General features: G+C 39.2%; 1 protein-coding gene across 3 annotated transcripts in view; it reads left to right on the top strand.

The window, feature by feature from the left end:
- The window catches only part of TkR99D (Tachykinin-like receptor at 99D), a 29,205-nt gene extending 4,409 nt beyond the window's left edge, over positions 1-24,796 (top strand). Inside the window, exons 1-10 of one of the 3 annotated variants that reach the window (XM_020942796.2) lie at positions 1,893-2,684; positions 12,342-12,684; positions 15,895-16,118; positions 18,953-19,127; positions 19,968-20,183; positions 21,543-21,693; positions 22,215-22,411; positions 23,588-23,727; positions 23,791-23,856; positions 23,935-24,796. In XM_020942796.2, the coding sequence (XP_020798455.2) occupies positions 12,467-12,684; positions 15,895-16,118; positions 18,953-19,127; positions 19,968-20,183; positions 21,543-21,693; positions 22,215-22,411; positions 23,588-23,727; positions 23,791-23,856; positions 23,935-24,104 (1,557 nt within the window). In that variant the 5' untranslated portion in view covers positions 1,893-2,684; positions 12,342-12,466 and the 3' untranslated portion in view covers positions 24,105-24,796. Of the gene's footprint in view, positions 1-1,892; positions 2,685-12,341; positions 12,685-12,759; positions 16,119-18,952; positions 19,128-19,967; positions 20,184-21,542; positions 21,694-22,214; positions 22,412-23,587; positions 23,728-23,790; positions 23,857-23,934 lie in introns of those variants that run through there. The other 2 variants (XM_086839748.1, XM_086839746.1) reach the window with 2 other exon arrangements.
- Positions 24,797-26,640: the final 1,844 nt, after the last annotated feature.

Below are 26,640 nucleotides of genomic sequence, written 5' to 3'. Positions count from 1 at the left end.
CATTTTGTTGCTCATAAATTTCACGCCCACACCTCAGATCCGGCCAGGTGACACCTGAGCCCAATGAAATTTTATGGGCCAACCTTGGATGAAACTTTCGCATGGAAAGTATGCAAAACAAAACATTGCGCGTAGTCTTCCATCGCCACCGACTTGCGGCCACGTACGTTTTATTTTGGAAAAGCCAAAGGGTAATTGGAAAAATGTGGCAGCCTAGGTGGAAATTAAAACATGATGAAATGGGTAAAATCCAATTTTAAAGCCACATTCGCGGGCCAAATGTTGGTCAGCGCGGAAGCTGCTAATTACCGGAATAAACACTCATGCGTAAAACTGGCTTAAAACCGCACAGGTGAAATGTAAATTAGAAAGGATATTCCATCCATGGGACTTAATAATGATTTTATTTCGAATTTATTTGATCTCCTAAAATATGTGATTAAGCTCGATTCTGTTAAATAAATATCAAATAAACTTGTTACAGGAATCAGATGAAATATACTGCAGTCATTTTAGGAATTTGAGAAACCCAGTGGAAAATTAACATCTGTAAATGTAAAACTCTAAATAAAAAACTAAAATTTATAATGTTTCAATAATTAGGGGGAAATAAGATTCCTTTCTTCATTTATTAGAGAAATTTTAGAGGAATAGTGTACATTTTCTGAAAGCCGATTCTGTCCAGTGTTTGCTTTTAGGGTCGGCTGCGGTTTTTCCAATTTATCCATCACATTAACAGCGACCGGAGGCTAGCCAAATGACGTGCACTTAAAAGCAGCAGGACGCGCAACAAGATATCGTTGGGAAAATTAAATTTTCAACGCGGCCGTGCAGCTCCCGCGGTCCTGGTCATCAATCAAAAATGCCAGTCCTGCTCCGTCGCGAGTCCACTTGTCACATGCTGTCGGCAGGATGGTATTTAGCCGAATATACATTTGCCAGCATAATGTTGACAAACAAATTATCATTTTTTCCCCCCTCCCCGAACAGTACAGGACACGACTGGACGAGGGCTTAGCGTTGATTAAATGGGGTCATCAGCAGGGCAAGGCACTGGTAACGAGCGGGACTTGCAGATAGTTAATGATGCCCAGCTGCTCGGGATATTGGACATTGGACAGTGCAAACTCTGACCTTCCATCAGCACATCATAACGATTATGGATGTTCACAATGGACTGCAGAAAAAAAGGTTAAAAAGATGACTTGAACTATGTATTCTTTAAAGATGTGGAGATAATTTTGTAAAGTTAACAAATACCATTATTTTAGCATCAGTTTTTACTAGTACCTAACCCGGTTACCAATGCACCAGAGTGGGTCAAGCTAGACGAAGTGATTGATTGATTGGACACTGATGCGTTTTGTGGCGAATAAAGATTTGGAATTTCATCTCCGCCAGCACATTAAGCCGTCAGAACTCGTTCCCGGGGAAATCATTTTGGACATAGTGCTTACTTAAGGCATATTTTGCCTCTCCGTATCCGCATCCAACACCTGCGGCTGTCTGGTGTGAAAGAGCCAAGTCATTTGGCTTTAGAGCAACAAACAAAACGCATTCCACTGGGAAAAAATACTTCAAAATGAAAAAATTCCATTAATAAATAGGAATTCATACCTTGTGACTTGATATCATGATTGAATTTGTATTTGATTGAATGTCTTTGCGCAAATAAATCTTATAAATATTCCTGAGCCTAAAACTATGTTAAAGAAGCTTTAACTTGAAGCTGTTTTGTAGTCACAATCATCATCACAAAGATAAGATAATTTTATTGTGTACTTCAGAGATCCGTAGAATGCACGTGCCGGAGTCCGGATTGTTTACGAATAAACGTATGAAAACAGAGAGAAAAGCGCAGAGAGAGTGGAAAAGCGCAGGCGCATAGAGAAAAACTTGGCAACTCTGTTTCCCGTTGGGCGGGTGAGATTTGATTTCGCAGAGATTTGAACGGATTTCAAATGAAAAACTAGGGAAAAACCACTAATGATGAACAAGAATAGTTAGTCCACTGTTCCCCTGATCACATATTCCAGCGAGATGGTTATGTGCAACAAGCGGATGGGTCTAGGAGTCCGAGAACCCAAACCCAAACCGTCACCCAGTTCCAAGTCCCTCCCCCCTATTTCCTAGCCCTTAAGTTCGCACAGCCTCAACAGCCTCAGGAAAACGCTGCGTTCAGTTCAGTTCAACGGCAGACTCGCGCGCGTACGGTTCGAAATAGCAAAGGAAAAGCGGACGCGGACGCGGGCCGTTGGTATATTTTCCCTAGCGCCATAGGGCACCGGAATAGTGTGTTCGAAAAAAAAAAAAATGCTGGAAAATCGGCTTACAAGCGGAGGGCCAATTGCCGGCGGCACTCGAATCGGGATGTAATTGAATTCCAGCTTCGGTGGATTGCAACAAATAATATATAACAAAACAAAAAAATTGAATTTCGTTTTAAAACAAACACGCAAAAGCGATAAACTAGCCGTTAAATTGAATATACAAATTGGGTGTTTTGATTAAAACTAATAAACATAAACAAGTGAGGCGAAAGCGGAATTTATTTTTAAATACAATTCCATTGTTTTTCGGTTGCCTGCAAATTGGCTGACATTGCTCATACGCCGCGTTGCCGCTTAGTGAAAATCAAATAGGGAAGGGGATAATATAGCACAAACCAATCTACATAGTTCCTGGTAAGCGGTCTTAAGTAGCTTTGGTTTTCCATCACCACCCAAAAACAATGTTTAATTTTAAAGTTTACTCATTGCAAAAAGTCAAATCGGTCTGCTGCCAAAAGTTTATCCCAAAATTTGTGTTGGCAAAGTAATTAATAAACTGCTATTTGTTGACAACTTTATGCTATCGCCGGAACTTTTCACAATAGCGAAACGTAATTACTTCAAGCGCCTAATCAAGCGATTAAACTCAGTCTGAAAGATCAAACCGGAGGCCACGGGCCTATCCCCTCATAATTCTTTCGCTCAATTTGAGCATCGAGTTTCACGATTCCAGTCAAGCGAAAGATAGTTAAGGGATAACCAGAAATTAACACGCTCAATTGAGCCCTCATCGATGGAAGGTATTTTTTGCCAGATCTCTGATTTGAGATATAGCGTCGGGGAAATCAAATTTCGTGTGAATATTAACTGATTTTTTTGATTTTGTATTTTTAAAAGAAAAATTGGGTAACTGAAAATGTGAGAAAATAATTAATGTGTTAAGAGAAAGTCTTTAAATTAAAGTATAATTAAATTAGCAATATAAATGAAAAGTTATATAAACAGCAATTCAAAAATAAAAAAATTTTGTGAACGTAAAAGGAAATACGAAAATAATCGAAAGTTACTTTCAACTTATCAAGAAACGGTATTATTATTTTATTCCAACCCAAGTCACTTAGTGAATTAGTCATTTCCGACCCTCTAAATCATAAATATTCTTGATCATCATTAACAGCCGAATCGATTACTACAAGTTTGGTTGAAAAATAAAATTTTCAAAATTGTTCAAAAGTTTGAAAAACAGATAAGTGGTTAAAATCTTAAAAATATTGTTAAAATCTTCCAAAATTGACCAAAATTTTATTTTTTTAATTCTTAAATCTTGATTTGCAGATTTTTTAACCTATAAAAAACTAAGTCAGGAATGGTTTCCGAATGAAACTAGTAACTACTTATAAATGTTACACAAGATATACTTAAATCCATTTTAAAGAAATAATAATCAAAACTTCGTTACTGAGCTTTAAAATTAAGATTTTGCTTTCAAAATATTTTGTTTAAAAAACAACACATAGTCACATTAAACCAAAAAGCTTACCAGATATAAAATTTATTCACATTAAAACCTATTTCGAAATCAATAAAAAGCAAAAGAAATGCAACGTTATAATCCGTTGGCCTATTTTCTAATATTTCTTGCAAACTTTTTATAAATACCTAGAAGCCCTTGAAAAGTGAAAGTGAAAGTAATGCCACATGCCAGGGCATTCGTTTTGCAGAATAATAAAGTTAATTGCCGCTTTGTGCCGAGAGCCTGCTAACTCAATCAGGAATACCGAAACTTTTGTAGCTTCTAAATATTTAATGTCAACTATGATTAGTGAAGCCGCAGAGCATGATGTTGCCTGGTTTCTTGCCTGGTTTGCTGTGGCCATGTGTGTGGTTTGACTGGCCGGATAAACGGCTGTTCGTTGGGCAAATGGAAGCATCCGAATCTTGACCATAATGGAGGCTGGTCCACAAAAGCCGCAATCCCTAGCCCATGTCCGAGTCCAAGCCCAAGTCCGAGCCAGCGATGGTCAGCTGGGCAAACTGAAATCTGAAATCCTTTCAACGCGAAACGCTTTCCCCTCTCGCATTAGTGCGTCTAAGCCGGGGGCATCCATTAGTTGGCGAATCGGGGCAAATAGTTGGCCTCCCAAAAAACGAAAAGAAAAGGAGGAGAATACGAGGCCTTTAAGGCTCCACGGAGGCGTAAACGAAGCGGGATCTTTAAACGAATGCGAATAAGTAATAAATGCCGTATGTCCGGTGCTGGACTGGTCCTGGACTCTGCTGTGCTGTCATGCATCAAAACATTTAATTAAATTGAAACCGATGCGGCATCCGCCCTCCGCTGCTGCTGACGTCTTTTCTCCGGATCCACAACGAGGAGGAGGAGGCGGAGGAGGAAGCGAAGGAGGCACAGGATGCGGAGGGCAGGTCCACTGGCGCCGGAGACGTGTGTGTAACTTGGGCTTTCAGCTGGACAACACACAAGTTCACTATCTCGCCCGTCCCGTATGAATTTAAATGAAGGCGATCCTAAACAAGTCGGTGAATCATGTACATATTTTAGCGGTGTCCAGTTTAGTTTGTCCTTCTTTTATGCAGCTCCATTGGGCTATGCAGTGTCCTTGTCAGGGGCAGAATGCACAGGACATTCTCAGGGGGTGTTGGACCAAGCCTTCAAGAAAAAATCCCAAAAACGCTGTCTGCCCTTAACCAAGTTCTTGGCTGACCGCCTGATTGATTTACAAACTTTTAAAATCTAATAAAAAAATTCAGTCGGGAAACTTGTAAGATTTTGGCATTGTAACGTAACTTAATAACAATATTAAATGAAATACTATTTTGATACAAATCAAGCAGCTACATAGTAATTTAGTAAAAGTAAACACCAAATGGGTCAAGGATTAAACTGATACATTAAGAGTAAATATTTTTATCATCAACTTTTATTAAAAGTCAAACGAGCACATTTCCTAAATTATAACTACAAATCACTTAATGCTTAGATAATTTGTAAATACCAAATTGATTTAGTAGCAAGTTTATGTCTTTGATTACTAGTATTATCTAATCTAATCTGATAACATATTTGGCAGTATTTTTTTGCATTTTTGCAAGCCTTGTTAAGCACTCCCTCCCACTCGAGCTCTTATTTTTATAAATTTTGCTTGGAGAAATATCTAAAATGAAACTTAATAAACCAACTAATTCATTCACATGCAAAAAAGCATAAAGCACAACATTACGCTTAAATATCACTGTAAACATTTTAAATGCATCAGATGTGTTGTATTTACCGGCCAAAAATAAGCCTTTAAATCATTCAGAACATAAATCAGTTGTTGTTTAGGTGAGCTCTGAATGGAACATATAATATATACCCCAAAGGGGGTGGTCTTGACCCACCAAATTCCCCCTTGGCTCCGCCTCTGTACTCCATATTGGCCAGAGTTGATGGAGAGCCAACCGAATCAAAGAGATGAGTGAAATGGTAAAGTGAATGTGACTGCACTCAACAAAATAAAGCTTATATTCTTTGAATATTTATATAATACCCAAGGAAAATATATTAAGATTTCGTTAAATACATTTCCTTTTCAATAGATAATTTAATTCATTTAATTTGCTATGCAAAATTATGCAAAATTTAAATACAAAATTCAGAGGCACACAAATCTAATGTCTATTAAGTTAGCTCTATTCTGATATAAAATAAATTTAAATAATCCCACATTTCCCTATTCAATCCCAATATTTTCTAGTGTGCGTGAAAGACCCAAGAATGTATAGTAGTTTGCCTTTCTGCACTTCGCCTGTCTCCGCTTTGTTCCTCAATTTACACATAATTGCAATAAATTGACTAAGTGGGTGCTGCTGGGGTGAAAATTTATTGTAGTCCAGCGCCTCGTCCCTCCTCGCCCTGGTCTTTTTGCCCAGTCAATTTTCGTATTGGTATGCAGGGCACAGAACCCAGGCATCGCCACCGTCACTGATAGACTCCAACTGATAAGATAAGACATTGAAATACCTTGTCTGTGGCCGCTACCTTTACCTACCTGCTTATATTCATTCCTCTAGCTTTGTTTATGTCCAGCGGTAGTAGTAATTGGTAAAATGGTACAAAGGCAATTGGCCGTACAACAGGTCGTATGTGTGGTCCCAAAAAGTATTTCTGAGGATTTTGTGGCTTCTTTATGTTCCCTGGATATTGCCTCAAATGGCACATAATACTTACGATATGACCACAAGTCCTGGTCACTTATTGTTGAGCCAGCTTAAATACAGTCGTTGTTTTGCAAGAGAAACCAACGAAATATACTTTTCCGAGTCATTAAATATTTGAAAATGTTTCAAGAATTTTATAAAAGTTAGTTGAGAAATTCAATTATATTACAAAGTATTTTGGGAAATTCTTTAAAGTTTCTTATAACATAAAACATTATGCTGATTTTAAAGTACAACTTGTATATATTTTTATTGATTAAAGTTGAACCAAAGTTGTATAATATATAAACTACAATGTATACAAGGTAGGAAACCTATGGCTAAAGCCAATTATTTTCCAAGTCATACCTTGTAACTAATTTATGAATTTAATTTACTTTAAGAGTTAAAAAAGAGAGCAAAAGTTATCAAATAATCACTGTGTTTGTGGCACAGTCACAAAGCCCAACGAAATCACGTCACCGAAAAACAAAGCAGATGTTCCGAATTTCATTTGAAAGTATTTTTCTTTGACCCAAGCTGGAATCATTTGTAAATATTTCCCATGCCTGAGATTTCATTATACGAATATACATATATACCCTCGCCCAGTCTTATCCCATTTGAAATATCTTTTAAGCACAAGCAAATAAACGCAAATCGCTCGAACAATTAAATCCGGCGAAATAACTTGTCCTGCCTCAACAGCCAGTCCCGCATATAAGTATTTATCTATGGATATGGCCTCTATATATGTGCATATACTTTGCACAGACACTGTGTGTACGCCTTTATCACCGGGGCTTATTTATATATTAAACGGGGGTTTGTTTAATTTTTGTGGATGTTATTGTTCTGGCTGCCTGCGGAAGGTGCGAAAGAATGATCCAGCTCGCAAATGAATTCTTGCTCCGAGCACTGGAGCTCATTAAACAATCATTTTGATGAATTTTACCCCGGCTGCTGAGATTCCCGAGGAGGAACTGGAAGGCGCATGTGGCCAATTTGCAGCTCCATATATTTAATGTTCATTTTGTTTTTAATTGTTCGGTGTGTGTATATGGGTGTGTGTGTGTGTGTGCGAGGGTGGGTATGAGTGTGCCTGTGCTTGTGGGGAAATTAAAAACGCTCGTTTAAGCCAGCAAAAAGGCGTTGGTAATTACAATTCAAGTTCACTTTCACAGCCCCGGCATTTTGCTTATTACGTTTCGGTTAGCTCTGCCGTTGCCCTGCCCCTACATAAATATGTATTTTTTTTGTTTTTTAATAAATTGTTTTAGAAATACACACACATTTACAAGCCGGGCGGCAGGAAGCGAAAGTGCTGCGAATCCTGGCCGAAACTAGACCGTGGACCGGCAGGAGAAGGGATGGGGAGGCCACTAGGACAGAGCCCCAACTCAAATTGACATACATATGTAGTGGCACAGAAACACACTCAGCAAAATATTTGTTTTTATTTCTAGAACATATTTTCTGTTGGATAAAAATGGATAAATATATATTTTCTTTAAATATGTTTCCCTTATACATATGTTTCCCTTATATATGTTTCCTTTCAACAATTAACTAAATGGCAAGAGGCTACAAGGGAGGCAATTAATTGATTTTTTCACATAACTTATTCATGTATAAATTAAAGAATTTATCATTTAGGAAGATTAAGTGTGTTAGTGTTGTTTAAATACAATGATTTTTAGAAAAATTGATTACTAGGAATATGGTTAACAAGTATTTTTATTGTATTTCAACAAGAACCAATAAAAACTCTAACGAATAGAACCTAAAAGAATACTCAAAAGCTTCTCAATTTCTTATTAATTATTTAATTAAATTCTTAGTTATCTTTTCTCATAGTGCACACCCAGGGAACTGGGCTGTCCACACACGAACACATGCCACCAACACACAAAGAACCCACCAACTAAACTTGTCTTTATTCTCCCTGCACGAGTACTTGACTTGTCAAATACAAAATATAAAATATAAAAAAAGAGAGGGAGAAAGCAGCGAGGGAGTGGAGCGTGGAAAGTGAAAGTGGGGAAAGCTGAACAGAAGCCGGGCAGCCATTCTTTGCCGTAATGAACGCTGCATGTGCTTTCCACGCTCCTGGAAAATATGTGGCAGGCTACAACAGCATGGCCTGTAAGTAGCAGTCATGGCGAGTCGAAGGTCCAAAGGGAATTAAATCTAGAATTTTATTCTAGCCCATGACACATACATAAAGTCATATAATCAATATTTAACATCTGCCGCTAAGCGGGGACAATTTAATTTTAATTTTAATTTCAAAAAGTAACATCAACTATAACACAATGTACGCACGTGAATAAATTATAAACATATAGAAAAGTTTCATAAAAAATATCAAAACATCTAAACGGAGTTTGGTATTTTTTTTAGAATTTTTAATATTTGAATTCTGAAGCTTAATATATACCTTAATTTTTTATAAAGATAAACATCTCAAGAATTTAATCTTTATCTCTGAAAAAAGAGTTAACAGAACTTAAAACAATTTTACCTTAGTTTCTTCCCAACAACATTTTTATTTCGCCTCTATGCCACTTTAGTTTAGTTTGTATTTCCCCCTTGTTTTCGCAAGTCGGTTCAGAGTTCGGCGTGGCCCCCACTTCAATGTATTTGCACTGACATTTTAAAGAGCCCGCCGGTGTCTTGAACACTTTAACTCAACGGCTGCTACTAAGCTTTTAACTTGCCTCGGCTACTGTAGCGCCGTGTCTATCTCCGGGCCTTAGAGAAAATATATATGTATATACATATATATAAAGGCAGAGGGGAAGAACGTGAAAAACTAGGAAAACAATCGCCGCTGTCGAGCAGCAAGACAAATTCATTTAAAGTTTACAGCTGGCTTTGCTGGCGGTGTTTTCGTGTGATGATGGCACAACATGGCGTATACGCAACCCTCACGAAATGCCACTGTATCAGCACTTTCCCATCACTTTTTCGGTGGCTGGCCAGGGAACGTGACAGTTTGGCCATTTTTCAAGTTCACTGAAATTCCCAAGCCCAAAAATGCGAATCTAATTTTTTGCGATTATTGCAGAAAACGCAATTTGAACGGACATCAGTCAAAAAGGGCGGTCGGTTCAACTTTAAGTCATTGGGAGGGCCGAACGACTCGGTTGAGCGAATACAGAGTGTTCTATAATGACCGGTTTATACCATAAGAAATTAAAATATATAAAAAATTAACGTTAAAAAATTCAAATTATTGGAAAAACAGGAAAGTTTGCTTTTAGACCATGAAATAGAATGAGAAAAATTATCATTACTATGCCAAACATTCATTAATTTCAATTCAAAAATCGTTACTATATTAGTTCTTCGTAGGTTAACAAATCGGTATATTAAGATTTAAGATTTAAAAAATTGAAAATTTTATCAATGTTTGAAAATTTTAACGATGTAACCCCTTATCTATTTTTCGAATGTTGGAAAAATGTTGAACATTTTAGTTTTCAACGAAACATGTATTAATCGATTCGGCTGCTGATGCTGATCAAGAAAATATATAATTTATAGGGTCGGAAATGACTCCTTCACATAGTTATTGGCTTCTGACTAAAATTAACTAACGTTTAAGGGGATTTTTTTTTTCCAAAAGATATTTTATTTTTATTTATTTGTCTATATTTAGTTATATTCAACACCCTATATCGACCGCCCCGCGTACGTTTATTTTTAGGGACTAGGAAACAAACGATCTGCCAATTATGGCCAACATTCTTTTTGAAGATTGTTTGCCTTTCATTACGAGTGCATCGCCGTCTCGTCATCGTCCGCACTTCAGTTTTGAAAACACCAGGCAACGGCATGGGAATGAAAATGGGAATGAGGAACTTATTAATTTGTTTGCGGCATATGCTTTGTTTTCTCCATCGGTAATCATTCCCCGCCAGACGAGCTGCCGGCAATTGATTTCTGCTGTTTGTTTAATAGCTTTCGATGCACATCGTCCTCCCCCGGAGACCGGTCTCCTCCGTCCAGCGATGCAGCCTTGTTTCAACGCGAACGGGTATTGGTTCGCAACTTTTGACTGAACTGATAAGCCTTATGTTTTTCCAACACATCAATTCCAGAACAGTGCAAGAAATTGTAGAACTTAAGGAAATGGGTTTAATTTATAAGAAGAGAGTCTTTTTTTATTCATTTAAAATAAGAGCAAAAAATATAATGAACTTGTGAAGTATAGGCATACAAGTATAATTCTTGGTATAAATTAATTAAGAGTTTAATTTTTTAACAGTCCTTCAAAACGTACATTTAACCACACACAGCGTAAAAGCTTTCACCTTTACAGTATAGAAAAATTTAAATAAATTCTTGTCACAATTTAATGCAATAAATATTTAATACCTAGTAAGTTATTTAGCATTAAAATTGATTCCCTTTAGTACTGCCATTGTACATATAGATAAACTGACAGCCAGAATGCATTTATTTGGACTTCAATTTAATGAGATCGGCTTATATTTATATGAAAAGTTTAATTGCATTGAAGCTCACCCTGATTACCAGAATGTTTTGTTATGGCATTCACTGACTTTGGCAAGAATGCTGACCTAGGAAGATCCACTTTACCAGTTCGCTTTACCTGAATAAAAGCGCAATTCCGCTGCTCAAAGAAACGTGTAACAACAAAGTGTGCCAGCCAGCAAAGTAATAAAAAATGGTCCGAAAAGGGAATAAAGCATCTACTTGGATTATCGTTTTTGTTCAACTTCAAGTGACGCGACTGGCCGTCGCAATTATCTCGAGCTGCCAGAGACAGATCTTGTCCGGAGGACGAAGGACGACCGGTCCTCTTGTGCTGTTCGTCCTGGCCAAAAGTGAGCATAAGAAGGTTCACTGCCATTTTGAAACAATTATCTATCTCACTCAAAACGGAGGTGAATCTACCTCAAGGGAGGCATAAAGACAAAAAGCTCCTTGGGGTATCATTTTTTTCAATTATGTGTCTACTATTTTTGGAAGCAACGAATCACGAGATGGATTGCTTTTATAGCAAATAAACATTTTCTTTCTGTTGATTGCAAAAGAGGCAGGCTTTTTCTATTAAGAGTGTATAAAACATTAATGAAAATAAAATTATATAACAAATTGTTTGGCTGTTGATACTGATCAAGAATATATATGTTTTATGAGATGGGAAATGACTCCTTCACATCGTTTCAAGCCTCTGACATACTCCGCAAATGTATAATATTTTATTGTGAAAGAAAGTTTTAAGAATAAAACGCTCCTTTTGAATTGAGTTTAGGGATTCATTAAGGACTCTATTTCCTGGCAACAATTTCTGTTTTATTTCACCAATACGCCTCGGCCTCTATTCATTAAAGCTTTGTGCCAAACATATTTTTTTAATTAATGTCTCGAGCACGGAAAACGAATTCTTGTACTGGACAAATCACCGGCATTTAGCGGCCCCGAAAAAGTTTCCAAGGCATCCATCCGGGTCACTAATGGCTACCAGTTCGAGGACGAGGCCTCATCAGGAGCTGCATACTTGGGGAAGTTTGTCTTTCGCTTTGAAGAGACCAGAGTCCTAAGTCAGATTACTTAGAGGAACTACCGCAGGAAGCCGCAGGATACTAGAAAAGTTCTGTTGAAGAGTGTGAGATTTTCGGACGGGACCGGTCACGTCCCGAAAAAGAAACAAAGTCAAGAAGAAATCAAAATCGATATGAATACCTTCATGGGCACGTAGGAGTTGGGAATCTGAAAAGTTTTCACTGAAAATGAGCATCAAAAGATCGCACAACAAGAATAAAATAGGACTTAACAAAATAAAGAACGCCAGAAATGAAATTAGATGGGCCTTGTGCCATTTTTCTTTGCATTTTTCAGGTCGAGGAGTTGGCAAATGGAAAGCGAATAGGAGAACGAAAAGGGATACGCCACATTAACTACGAGAGCCCCCAGCCAAAGGACCGAGGAGCCAGGACCAAGGACCACGAACAAGGAAGATAAGCATGGAAAACCACAGCAGTGACTTCGAGACCGACGATTACTCCGAGCTCGCCAGCTCGTGGAGCAACTGGAGCACTCCCGCCGCCGCCGTCCTGTACTCCGCCATGAGCAGTGTCCTCGCAGTGACCAATCACACACCGCTGCCCGACTTTGGCCAGGACTTTGCCCAGTCCACTGGCCTCATCAGCTCCACCGGCAGCTCCTTCAATCACAGCCAAACGTGAGTTGAGCCCCGATCTGGTTCCCTATCCTCCTCAATGCCTAATTATGACACAAAACCCAATTAATGTTCAAGCACACGCACATGCCCACTGTCGTCCTGGTAAATAGTGGTGGCGTAGGCAGGATTTGGTCTAGTGGGGGCTTCAGACTTGATTCATTAATAATGTATATGACGTTTAATGGTTCGGAAGATTGAGGGAATGAATAAGTACCAAAGCCATGCCTGGGTAATCGCTTGACAAGGAGCTACCAAGAATATCTATCAAGTCTGAATTTAAAGGAAATATAATGCTTACTACACCTGGATATCAGTTTATTTTCGACTAATTTTAGGACTCTTAATGGGAAGTTTTTAACTTAGATAAATAAATAGAAAAAGCAACCCAAATTATTTTAAATTTATAAAGAAACAATGCGAGTTTTAGACTTTAGTTATTAAGGTCTTTGCCCTGAAAAGCCTTATTTGAAACCCATCGACCTAATATTTTAATAGTCCATCATTAGTAGGATTTTTAATGAGTAAGCTAAACCCCCGACAACACCCATTAAAAATAAATGGAACGGAATAACTTCTACATTTCGTGGCTTCATGATGAGTCCTGGTGATTATACCGACCTTCTGCTTCTCGGCTTTCGCGGCTTCTTTCAGCTGTGGCCATGATTGAGCCTCAGCCTCCACTGGCATGCATCTCTAATGACGCCTTCGCCATTCAGTCATTCAGTCGAGCATTTCCGTTTAGTTCGCTCACTTCCGTTTCAAATATATATAACGATGAAAAGCAAATAGATAGTACACTTAGAATATAAATGGGGCAAATACTCCCGCTATCATAGATATCATAGGGGAACTTCATATGAATTATGATATTTATTTAGGCTTACAAAAAAATGTTTTCCTAAAATCAAAGAATTTGTGGCCTTAATTTCACATCCTCCTCCCATGTTCCGAGTGCACGAAAAAAGTTAATGCCGTCGGGATACACACATAAATACTGTACACAAAAAAGTGCTTCTGTTTATTTTCGTCTATATATTCTATATGCTATATTCTATAGAGCTCTATTCCGTATTATGTTCGGTTGCTTAGCAGCGGCTGCAAAAAGCGTTTGGCACTTTTTCCTAGACATGTCCCGAATTTACTGCCGCCTCCAACCATTTATATAGGAGTTGTGCGGCATTCAAAGTCGGATAATTATTATGATATGGCTGCGTCTGACGCATCGAAAATACATTTGCCGAATGACTCTCCTTTTTTGCGCATATCATATCCTTCGGGCTGTGCTCAACACTCAGTCCTGTGACGACTGGCGCAGTTTCATTGGCTCCTTCTGTCGAATTTTTTTCCATTCAGTTTCTTTTTTTGAGGCCCTTATTTGTTTGCGCAGACACTACGTCCGATTTATGTGCAAATAAAATGGCAACAAGGAGATGCCTAAGTTCGGCAGCACGAAATATAAATACCCTAGTTTAGGCTAAAAATGTCTTTACACAAAAAAATAATCTTCACAAAGAGGGCTTTGGTTTCAAAGTAAAGAAGATTAAAACTATTTGTGGAAAGTGCTTTTGATCTCATATGTCTTTACTCACATAAGGTACATATATTTGCTTGACGAAGTTTTAGGTTTAGAAAAACTAATTGAAAATATATTAAATCAAGTATTTAAAAAATATTTTCTACAAATCGCAGTTTTATAGTTGTTCATAATGTTCAATTTAATATTCTTTAAATTTGCTTCACACAATTAAAGAATTAAACGTTTTTTCTAAAGTTTGCAGTAAGTTTAATTGATTTATTTCGTGCCAAAATGATTTACAATTTCCTTAATTACTTGCACATCAATCAGTTTTTTTGGAATGCAGAAAAATCAGGATACCTTTTTTTGATTCTCAACATTCGATGCATGAAAAACTGGTAATAATCCTGTGATATATCACAAACCAATGTACCCTTTATCCTGCAACTGTGCACTATTTAAACCTCAACATCAATGGCAGAGACGGGGGCTGAGAGGAAGGAGGGGACTGTGGAGGAGAAAGCGGCATTATAGTAGCAACATTGTTTTGTATTGTTTGCCATGACATTTTCCTTGCCCGGGGCTGCATGAATTTGTTTCTGCCTCCGTTCCCAGCCGTTTCCCATTTCACATTTCTTAGAGGCCAGGCCGAGGCCTATCTGTGAGAGCCACCCTCAGTCACAAAAACAAATCAATAATCCTCTTTGCATTAGGAGCCCCGAAACCAGAGGGGTTTTATGTAAATCCCCGGGCAGTTCGTCATGCGCGAATGGGGTTCGTAAAGTGTAAAGTGAGAATTACTTATGTGGGCATCTTTTTAATTGCTCTGAGGAGTGAATAAACAGAGCATTAATGACTACCTAGCCAATTTGGTGCCATCTCCAGCACACTCTCACACACACACACACTGCGTGCATATTAAATGTCCTGTCTTTTGGGCTTGTGTGTCGTCCAATAAGGACACAACTGACAAACCACCATTCCAGCGGACCCTCTATTTGAACACTCTTGTAGAAGGGAACCTAAGTAAACAAAGCCGAGCACACAAAATATTAAAAAGATGACGACAGCCGCCGATGAGTGAGTGGAGTCGCAGTCCTAGACCAAGTCCCTCATCCCCGCCAGCGGCTCAACCCGAACCCGAATCCAAGCCGGATCCGGGAATGGGGCCGATGTTTTATGTGGCAGACGGCGCTCCAGAAAAACACGGATTTGTCAACGCACGCACAATTACACACGCTTAATAGCGACTACATCCTGGAGTCGCACATATAAATACACGGGAAAAAAGTACCTAATATTGAAGCCTTTTAATTGAAACACAGAAAATTAAATACCAATTGAAAATGCAATTAATTAAAGGAACGTATAGGTACAAAAGACAGTTTACAAAGTAGCATTTGTTGAATACACTTTAAAAGTGACTTTAATTATATATCTTTCCTTTTATTATATATATTTAATACTGACAGAATTATAGAATATTGTCTCGCAGTATACTTATATGTAGATTTACTGGGAACACTCTTCATTCACATGCTTACATAGACACATCACCCACTTGGCACTCGTTTATGGCATAGCGGTGGTACAACGCCGTGAAACATAACACACACTTAATCTCAATGTCACTAATTCCCCATCGCATCCCCCCATATTCTCCATATCCCTCATATTCCCTATTCCTGCTCTAGTCTATCCACAGACCTGCCCTCCATTGGCTTGGATGCGGATAAGGATGCGGCGGCGGCCATGGAGACGGCCGGCTCTTTTGCATTCGTGGTCCCGTGGTGGCGCCAGGTGCTATGGAGCATACTCTTCGGTGGCATGGTCATTGTGGCCACCGGCGGCAATCTAATTGTTGTCTGGATTGTGATGACAACCAAGCGGATGCGGACGGTAACCAACTATTTTATAGGTGAGTGAGTTGAGCACGTGTGCACACGCTGCGTATACGCAATGAAAAATCACGCATACGCCATGTTTGCCATGTCGGTTTTGATAGGGTTTAAGTTACCTTTTTTTTGACAGGATGAGCGATGGGTGTAGCTCTCCTTAAATCGTAGACTTAAAAGGAAACCTGATATATATACACCATTAAAATTTAAATTCCGTTTAATAAATTATATTTTAAACAGGGCTTTAGGTAATAGCACTTCTTTCAGCTGAAAGTATTAATCATTTTTCACTGCAACTATTTTTAATTTAGACATTCTCACCAATTACTAACCTCCTCCCTTTTTTGTTTAGTTTAATCCGCAAGGTCGATGAGCCCTTGTGCTTTCCCCGAAGGCTGTATTTAAGTCCTTTTCTGGCAGGCCGAAGGTCGGATTGTAGATTACCCATTTATGGCTGCTGCACCGTGAGGCACTTAAAGTCAGCCATTTTGCCTGCGCCCTGTTGCACTTCGAAGATATAATCTTGGCAGCCTTTTCCGCCCCCCAAGTATTGCAGAATTTCAACTAAGTGAAGACGAACGAACCCTGGAATGGCATTAATTTTAATTTCCTCAGCTTGGGGGCACAAAATCAAGTTATGAACTGAGCATGGCCTTTATTAATTGCATTTGCCTTTGAGTCACGTTTTGGAGTGCATTTAACTTGCAGTCAAACATACGACAATTTTAATTGAGCTAAGCACACTCCTAATAATTTAAATGTCTGCTTAGAAACGTCAAATTGTGCTCGTCAAAAGTTTTGAGGAAGTTGTGCTGCCACTAACTAAATAATCATAATGTCATTGCCGGCATTCGGCATTCACAGTGGCAGCAAAGTTTTCCCAATGTCCCGGGGATGTAGAAGTCTGGCAGGATGTCAGAACTTTCTTCCTACACGGATAGATGATTGCTTGCATTATGCAGGCACAATTATTCCAATAGAATAACCAAAGTTACTTGAGACAGAGGCTACCTCTAAGCCACCTCTTCCAGATCCAACAAATAACAAAAGCGAAAAGAAAAGAGAAAATGTAACCGCTCCTACCCAGTGTCTGACTTGGTAATGAGTATTATTATTATTATTAAGTAAACTAAATGACCGTTGAGCTGACAGGCTTTGCTTTCGCATTTTGAATTTGCATTTATAAATACACATTGGCAATCATTATTAGTAACAAGTTCTGACGTTTTAATCATTTTTGGGCACGAAAATTTCAAATTCACATCACAGACATCTGGAACATCTCCGCCCGCCCGTGATGGAGGAGCCCCAACTTGGGTTTAGGTTTGGGTTTGAGTTCAGGTTCGGGTTTCGAGGGTAGGTAGGTAGCCAGTCACCGGATGATAATCTTCTTTGGGTTCATTATCAATGCGTATTTGCATCTTTTGTTTGAGTTCGTCGATGCTGGGCAGCAAGAGTCTCTTTACTGTTTCATTAAAGATCAACAAAATTTGCTTGAAATTTTAAACAAAAGATCCGTAAATAAACTATATAAAAGTCAGGATAAAAAGAATACAAATTTTGATTATTTCGGTATAATGAACCAGATAATTTAAAAGCAATTTTATTCGATTGCTATGTTTATTTTAAATTACTTATTTCATTGACCAAAAAAGAAATACAAATTCAAAGCTGTAATTCTTATTTATAAATATTATAATATGAAATATTTTATCTTGACTTAGTTTTTATGTTTCTCAAAAGTTCCCAAGAAATCACTACAGATCAGATGAGTTAAGATCGATTCCCAGAGCTAGGCAGAGTGTGTTCTTTCAGCGGGAATGCTTCGCTTAAAAAGTTCACCATTTTGTTATTAATTAAAATGGGCCAGAATCGATATTTGGGTACGTGGCTGACAGGTCCAGGCTCCGGGGCAAATGGCAATCGCTATAGTCAACGGCCCCAGGAGCAGCCAAGACAATTGTTACAATGCGACACGTCGCCTCGTGCCTTGAATCTTGTCCTAGAGTAGGCGTCACAGGCGTCGATGGTGTTGCTGGTGTCGAAGGCGTCGCAGGACTCGCAGGACTCGTGGGCCCAGTGGAATCGGGGATAACATGAGGACACACAGGCTAATGTTCGGCAGAGAACATTTGTTTTATTGTAGGTGCTCTCTGTTGGTGTTTTCGTGTTGCTTTTTATTCTATTCTCGGGCGCCTCCGTTGCCTTATCTCCAGCAGATAATGAAAAGTAAACAAAGGCGGGGACTTTTCTTTTCCTTCCACAGGCACCCATTTTCCTTTTTCTTTTTTCTACTCACCCCTCTGGTCGTTTCGGTTTTGGTATATATTTATCTGTCCTCCTGGCCTTTGTGCTGTCTGATTCATTGGCATGTAAATCGGCCCATGCAAATGAAATACCATAAAAGTGTATCAAGTAATGAATGATGACTGCCATCGCTATAGCTACTCTGCTTCCTGTTGATTGTCAGGCGAGCAGATATGGTTGCCAAAAAAAGGAAAATATGGCTGCCGCTCTCAGTGGGAAAAACGAAAAAGGAAAAGCCAGCGAAAGTGCACTTTATTCCTCACTAATTATGAATGTACAACGCATAAATAAAGGTAGCTGAGGCTTTTTTTTGGGGCTCCTATTAGCAGTCAAGGTTGTGTAATTAGAATAATTCTTTTGTTGTTTGTTTTTTTTCTCGCATAATTTGCTTACAGATAAGAGTGACTGACTTTTTCAGTTCAGTACATTGAAAGAAAATCAGATTAATAGTTATTTTATAGGTTCCTATTTAGATTAGTATTAATATTGGAGTTTTTGTCTTAAAATAATATAAATACCTATTTAAATTTATTCTTGTTTAACTAAGTGAATCTCTCGATTGCGGATGCCATGGTATCCAGCCTGAATGTCACCTTTAACTATTACTATATGTTGGACAACGACTGGCCCTTCGGAGAGTTCTACTGCAAACTCTCCCAGTTCATCGCCATGCTAAGCATCTGCGCCTCCGTCTTCACTTTGATGGCCATATCCATAGACAGGTGAGTTGTGGGTTAGAAGGGAGCATTTCGATTTGATAAGGATCAAGGGTTATGAGCGGTTATATGCAGATGCACCCTTATCAATCACGGTCAAGGGGCACTGGCAAAATAACCCATTCGTTTTAATAGGATTTCCATAGGGCAGAGCACGCATGCATGCATGGCTGGCCTGTCACAATACTCAAAATAAGAAGCCATCAAAATATATACATGTTCCTTAAAAAAAAAAAATACATAAATAAATAATGTTCCACCCACTTAAGCCGAACAACACGATTTATTGAAGAGAAGTAATCCACTTCAAAGCGAATTGAACTGTCTAGTCAAGAAAATAACTCGCTATTGAAGGAATATGCATACATAATGCCACACGCATATTTTGAAAACCAATTATTTATGGAAGGGAAAGCTTGAGCTCATAAATCGAACAAATGGGTCAATTGATAAAATCTCTTATCTACAAGTTCTCTCATTGAATATGTTGACTATGACTTTCCCTGGAAATGTTTCTATATATATTTTAAATTAAAAAAAACAAACCCGAATAAAATCATTTCCTAGCCGCAGTTATTTGCCGCAGTAATAACCTCCCACACTTAATGGCTCCAGCTTTTATTGCCTGGCGGTATCCGATGCCTTCCCCGGAGGAATCCCAAAACCCAGGAGATTAAATTAATTTTGGGCTTTTCCCGGGTACCGCCTTTAATTTGATTTTGTGGCCATCATTTTTTTGGCGGATGACCCCATGCATTTCGATAATCAGCTTATGGCAGGCCCCCGGTTCTCCTCTCCCTTGAAATTGTGTTAAATGGTAACTCCATCACATTGCCCTTTTTGCAGATACGTGGCCATCATACGGCCACTGCAGCCACGGATGAGCAAGCGATGCAATTTGGCCATTGCCGCGGCCATCTGGCTGGCCTCCACCCTCATCTCCTGCCCCATGATGATCTTCTACCGGACGGAGGAGGTGCCCGTGAAAGGGCACAGTCCGCGAACCGTGTGCTTTCCAGAATGGCCGGATGGCCCAACCAATCATTCGACGCTGGAGTCCATGTGAGTATCCCTAAAGCAACCGAAAAAAAAACACTTGCGAAGCCGAATTTATGGCTGTAGTGGCTCTCAATTCCGTCATCAATCCCAGAGCCACAAAAGTTTGGAACAAAGAAATGATTTAGAAGCGAAAAATACACTGGAAGAAGGGAATTGAACAAGGTTGTTTCAAGACTTTCTTCAAGGGAGATCTTTGTTTAGATAAGAAAGAAAGTTAACTTTTGGGAAGCTGAAGTGTGTATAACCTTGAAGTTAATCACATGGTTCAAATGTGAAATCGATCATAACTAAGCCAAAGATTTATTAATCTCAATTTCAATACCTTATATACTAATTTTTTGAGTAAACCAAAGTTATTCCAAATATCATAACTAAGCCAAAAATGCATTAATATCAATTTAGAAATCGTTACTATGTTAGTTTTTCGTAGGTTAACGAATCTGCATATTAAGATTTAAGATATAGAATATTCATTTTTTTGTCGAATTTTGACAATTTTAATAATTAACCCCTTATCGTTTTTTCAAATTTTGGAAAATTTTTAAAAGTTTTATTTTTCAACCAAACATGTCTCAATTGATTCGGCTGTTGATGCTGATCAAGAATTTATATGATATAGGGTTGGAAGTGACTCCTTCACAAGAGTCATATACCCTCAACGGGTATAATCAAAAGTGACTATTGAGACTTAAATTTCACCTGTAAAATGGTCTAAATCATGCTGAATTTAGAGGAGATAGTAGTAGTTGTCTCTCACTTTTCTTCAGTGCATCAGTGCATTGTTGTCTCAGAAATCTGGAGTTGTACATCAAAAAATCAGAACGTCATTCATGCAGGAGGTTGCACATGCACACAAAGACAATCGGATTCCGGGAAAGTCAGGGTGGCGCGCCATGCCGGTATGTGGGGATAATCCGGGGGATGGGGTCATAAAAGCGGACATTCGGAGACACAACTGAACCAAGACGCTCTCATAAAAAAATACAAAAAACAAATGCCAGAATGGTTGAGAATACCGAAGCCCGGAAGCTGGAATGGCTGTGCTTGCCGGCGGCAAATCAGGAAGAGGAACATATAAAACGTGTTGCTTTTTACAGCCATTTTGTATGGCAATTTGGTAGCTGTGGGTGTCCTGTGTCCCCTGGTGTTATGCATTGTGTCCCACATGCAAGGCCATTAATTTTAGATTCATTCCAAATTGCTACTTGCTCAATAAAGAATATAAAACAAAGGCCGAAAGCCGGCAACAATGTACGATGGAGCGATATGGATTTAAAAGCATTGCCCGACTAACCGAAAGGCTTGTAAACACGCTGTCCTCTGATCGCCTGTCGCTATCTGTGATTTGTCCCCGTTTTGCAGCTACAATATCCTCATCATGATACTCACCTACTTCCTGCCCATCGTTTCCATGACGGTCACCTACTCGCGGGTGGGCATCGAGCTCTGGGGTTCCAAGACCATCGGCGAGTGCACGCCGCGTCAGACGGAGAATGTGCGGAGCAAGAGGCGGGTAAGTGTAAACTCCTCAGTTCCCTGGACTGTAATTAGAGCTCTGGATGTGGTTCTACCACTGATTGTCATCTCTGTGGGTGATTTTTTAAAGCCAATTTAGCAGTTTTTTGTAATTATACATTTCTTTAAATGTTTATTATTATATTAGTTGTTGTAAGCTAAATTGACTTTAAATATTTGTTATTATTTTTCTCAATTGTTTGAACTTAGACTGAATTTCACTTGAACTTTTGTTCAACTTTTCTTTGGCAATCTGTTGCAACTTTTTATGGACCTTTACCTTAGGTTTCTGAAGCTATGATACTTTTCCAAAAAGTTGAAAAGCTATTAAAAAGAGAAATAAATAATAGAATAATCGTAACGTATTTTTTCGAGTTTCTGTAATCGATTTATTCTTATTGTTTTTCCATAATTCATTGCATAATGTAAGTCATAAATTCTATAATCATATATCTTTCTTTATTTACGACAATCAATTAAATACAATTAAATACTTAAAATATATTAAATTTCCCCCAGGTGGTGAAGATGATGATTGTCGTCGTCCTGATATTCGCCATATGCTGGCTACCCTTTCACAGCTACTTCATTGTGACATCCTGCTACCCGGCCATCACCGAGGCGCCCTTCATCCAGGAGCTCTACTTGGCCATCTACTGGCTGGCCATGAGCAATTCCATGTACAATCCCATTATATACTGCTGGATGAATTCCCGGTAAGTGGTAGTGGTTCATGTCCATGTTTGTGTCCGTGTTAGTTTGGTTGCCTTAACCCGCGACGAATCATGTAATTTGCGGTTGAATTAGCAACATTAGGCCACTAAGTGCAGTGGCTTTCGGGACATCTCAGCAGGAAACCCTTCCTTCGACAGATTAGTCACAGTCGGAGGACTCCTCCCCGGAAACTGATGGACTTGTCATGGTGGTTTCCGTGGTTGTAGTTGGAATGACAACATGATTCTCGCAGACCCCTATTACAGCTAGGGTTAAAATATTAATAACTTCATAGTAAAATGATTTCTTTAGAAATAATTTAATTTCCCAACATTTTGGTAAATTGTGTAAAATCATTTTCTGCAAAAGATCACACAAAGTATACGAGAAATTAACCTTTCAACTTTGTGCAAGGTTAGAAATACCAAAAATAAATTATGGAACAAAGACTGGAGTTTGTTGAAACTACTAAACCCACCTACACTGTAACCTCCAACTTCCTATATCCTCGCTGAAACAAAGGCACTGCACGCACATATACAGAATATAGTATATATGGTAAACTATATGTTACATACCAACGCGTACAAATTGGCAGTTGGTGTTCGCGCGTCCGTGTCCGGAAAAACGTTACGGATTGCAATTAATTCCGCTCAGTCAGCGGATATCTGACTGATGATGGCACGCTGGCCCGGGGATAATGGGTTCTCCATGCCGTGCAAAAAAAAAAGTAAAATAAAAAAAAAGTAGACGAGAGGATTCACGCCAGCACGTGTGTGGCCTGTAGCTTCTGTCAATTGATGGCGCCCCATATGCAAATGATGACGACAACGACCACGATGAAGGGTTTATTTATGCCCCCGGGGAACATGGAGATATTAAGTTGCCACGATGCCCGAACACTCCCGTGGAAGTGGTGTCCAGGTCGATGTACTAAAAGGAGACATAATAGTTTCGTAAATAGAAAAAGTTTATGTATCCCAAGGATGGCCAGACTTGTCAGCCGTAAATCATCGATTAAATACAAGTTCTAGGATAGGGAGAGGAGGGGCTGCCATTGAAACAGGTTTTATTACCAGGATACTTAGGACTGCAACTATAAAACTATGTATTTTGTGTGGGGGTACCTGTTGCTAATACCATTTTATGTATTTGTTTTCCCCTTCGTATCCTTTAAGCTTTCGTTACGGCTTCAAAATGGTCTTTCGCTGGTGCCTCTTCGTCCGTGTGGGCACAGAGCCCTTCAGCCGGCGGGAGAACCTGACGTCCCGATACTCCTGCTCCGGCTCCCCGGATCACAACCGCATCAAGCGCAATGGTAAGTCCAAGCCGGGGGTTAGAGAATAGGAATAATAAGGACTAATGAGTTTCGCATTGATAGATACCCAGAAATCGATACTTTACACCTGCCCCAGCTCACCAAAGTCGCATCGAATTTCGCACTGCGGTGAGTTCAGAGCTCCTCAAGTGTATGTGGATTTAATGAGGCTTCAACTTAATTATCTTTGTTTCCATTTCTATTTAGGGACTCCCCGTAATGCAACACTGAGGAATAGCCAGCAGCCGGAGAATCAATCCGGCAGGAAGCGAATGTCCTACCAACAGGAGCTGCAGCAACGCTGGCCCGGACAGGGACCAGCCACTGCCAATGCTGGCAGCAACTCCAACAGTAATACCACTCAGCTGCTATCCTGACAGCCGGCCATCCAGGTGGTTCCGCCGGAGAGTATGGAGCTGCAAACCCAGATTGTCTGCTCGTCGCCGTACAACAACAACTACCGAAGGGGGAATCCCGGAACGGAACGGGACTCAAGCGATGATAAAACCTGGCTCTAAGCTAACTTAAGGTCTCGAATTTATACTATTTTACCATGTCGTTCGACCTGAAACACCCTAGTCTAGACTTCAATTCGTTCTAAAAGAATCAGTAACTAAGTTAGGATAAAAACTTTTTCCGATTTCAGTCCCCCTCTGACATATCACAGACCCAAACAAACACTTTCGAATTTCCACCTTAAAGCAACTCAAACCAAACACATAGGTTCGTGCGAGGAAAGACTATAAAATTAAATTCTACAAATACTATAATACATTTTCAGACACCAAAGAGTACCCGAGCATGTCCATTTAATGCTTAGCTATATCATTACAGAATAGTGGAATTACGACAAAATAATTAAACCACTGATCCACAACGTGCAACTTGTAAATAATATTCGGATTGGTTCCTAGGCCCAGTTTTTTAATTGTTCTCAATGCTGCTTACGGCTGCTTGCTTAAGCTGTAATAAAACCAAACAAATGACTATGAATGTGTATATGTGCGTGTAAATATAAATGTCTGAATATATAAACCTATTGCGAATAAAGCGTCTTGCTCCATCAAAACGTTGTTCTAAGTTGCGTTCGGTTTCCAGGTGCACAAATAAATACTGTCAACACTGTAGCCGCCTCGACTCTGTTTGCTCAGCTATTCCATCTATATTATATTTGGAGTGCCAAGTGCGAGGAGGCGTCAGTACTCCCTCCGACAGGGTGTGTAAGTCGTATTTAAATATGAATAATCCAACTGCCAAGGGCGCCATCTCTCTCAGTCTGAATAAAGGAGAAAATAGGAAAAAAACGCCGTATTTGAGTGCATACATATGTGCGTGTATTAACGGCTTCATATATGCCCACAAGCCATCTAGGCTCTGACTGGCGTATCAATTTTTTATCAGTAACCATTTTAGAGAAAATTGCATTTGATTTTTTTGTGTATTTCATTTTATTTTATGTGCCCTGATGCTGTGGAGCTCTGCACAGCTCCACTTCCCCCAAGCCAGCGAAGCGTAAACATACTCGTATTTCAAAAAAACACCCCTCTCAACACACTTAATTCCCCGCCGTTTTACTCCTACAAGTTATGAATAATTCGGTGATTTTTCCTACCTGCCACAGGTAGAGATGAAGGATACTCCAGATCTGGTATGATTTATTGGACAAGTGAATGGTTTCACCCCTTTAAAGACTCTTCCTGGGAGACTATTTACATAGTTCAGAGTTTACTTTAAATAATGTGTACTATTTTTTCATGTTTACAGATTAAAGATGAAACTTTATCTGAATACAGAGTGTGTAAAAGTCGAATGCATTATTATTTTCCCTGTTACCTCTGAAAAATTCGCGCAAAAAGCTTGTTTTTTTAAATCACCGGAGGATTGTTTTCCCAGAATTTACCATACATTAGCGAGTGGCACACGGATTTCTACTTTGACCAGATATACTTAAATGTGTGTACTTTCCTTTCCCATTTCCATATGCTCGAGTGAGACTCAACAGGATTCAAGTGTGTAGCCAAAGACCCTTGTGATGGCAACAGGAAGTCTAAATGGGGTTTCAGCAGGTTTTTAAAGCTTCACTTTGGAGTGGGGAAACAAAAAATAATAGCTTTCGAGTGAAAAACACAGAAATGGGTAACAGGATTCTTATTTTAACTTTATTTTCTGTAAGTCTCGTAGTTTTTCCTAGCTAGATTAATTAAATAATGTTACAATTCTGATTCCCTTTGCTATAAATCTTCATTAAACAAATCTGAAAGTCTCAAACTTTTATTATGCCTATTATTTGCAAAAAAATTAACCCCATTTAGCGGGTATATTATACCACTAAACAGGGCATAAAACAAAGGGCATAACATGTTAGGATTAGTTATCGAAATGACTTGCTCAACTGACCAGCTATTGGCTTATCTTAATGGCACATACTAAAATAAGAAGTACCCTTTCTTCTCGACTGTGCCTCTGCCTCTGGGTCTGTGCCTCCAAGGCCATGCACAGAGCACAAAACAAAATGGAGACGTCGCCATAATGCATTGGCCGATGGCCTTGTGGCCACTTTTGCACATATGTGTGAGCAGGACTTGAGTGCAGAATGAAAAGCCTTTTAAATGCAGGTCGTTAGCTGCGCCTCAATCAAAGCCAGATGGGTTGTATTGGTCAGGTCCGTGGTCTCCTTAATGAGGATCCTCCCCTTCTCCAGCTTAATGGCGGCCAGGAAGGAGTCGTAGGATTCGTAGCCTACTTATGAGAGCAAATCACTGGCAACGCAGGGCTCTAATGTGTGTGTCTGCTGCATAAATATGCGACGGGGGACAAACGGCGGAAGCGGACACAATGGGCCAACTTTACGACGAGGCACTGTAGAGTCGTTATATGCCCACCTTTATAAACATAAAACAATAGACCTACACA

Source organism: Drosophila serrata, unplaced genomic scaffold, assembly GCF_035046125.1.
Source record: "Drosophila serrata isolate PLE 108 unplaced genomic scaffold, ASM3504612v1 contig_376, whole genome shotgun sequence".
NCBI classification, from domain to species: Eukaryota; Metazoa; Arthropoda; class Insecta; order Diptera; family Drosophilidae; genus Drosophila; species Drosophila serrata.
The sequence above is the reverse complement of the archived record's forward strand: the minus strand, read 5'-3'. Positions and strand labels throughout refer to the sequence as shown.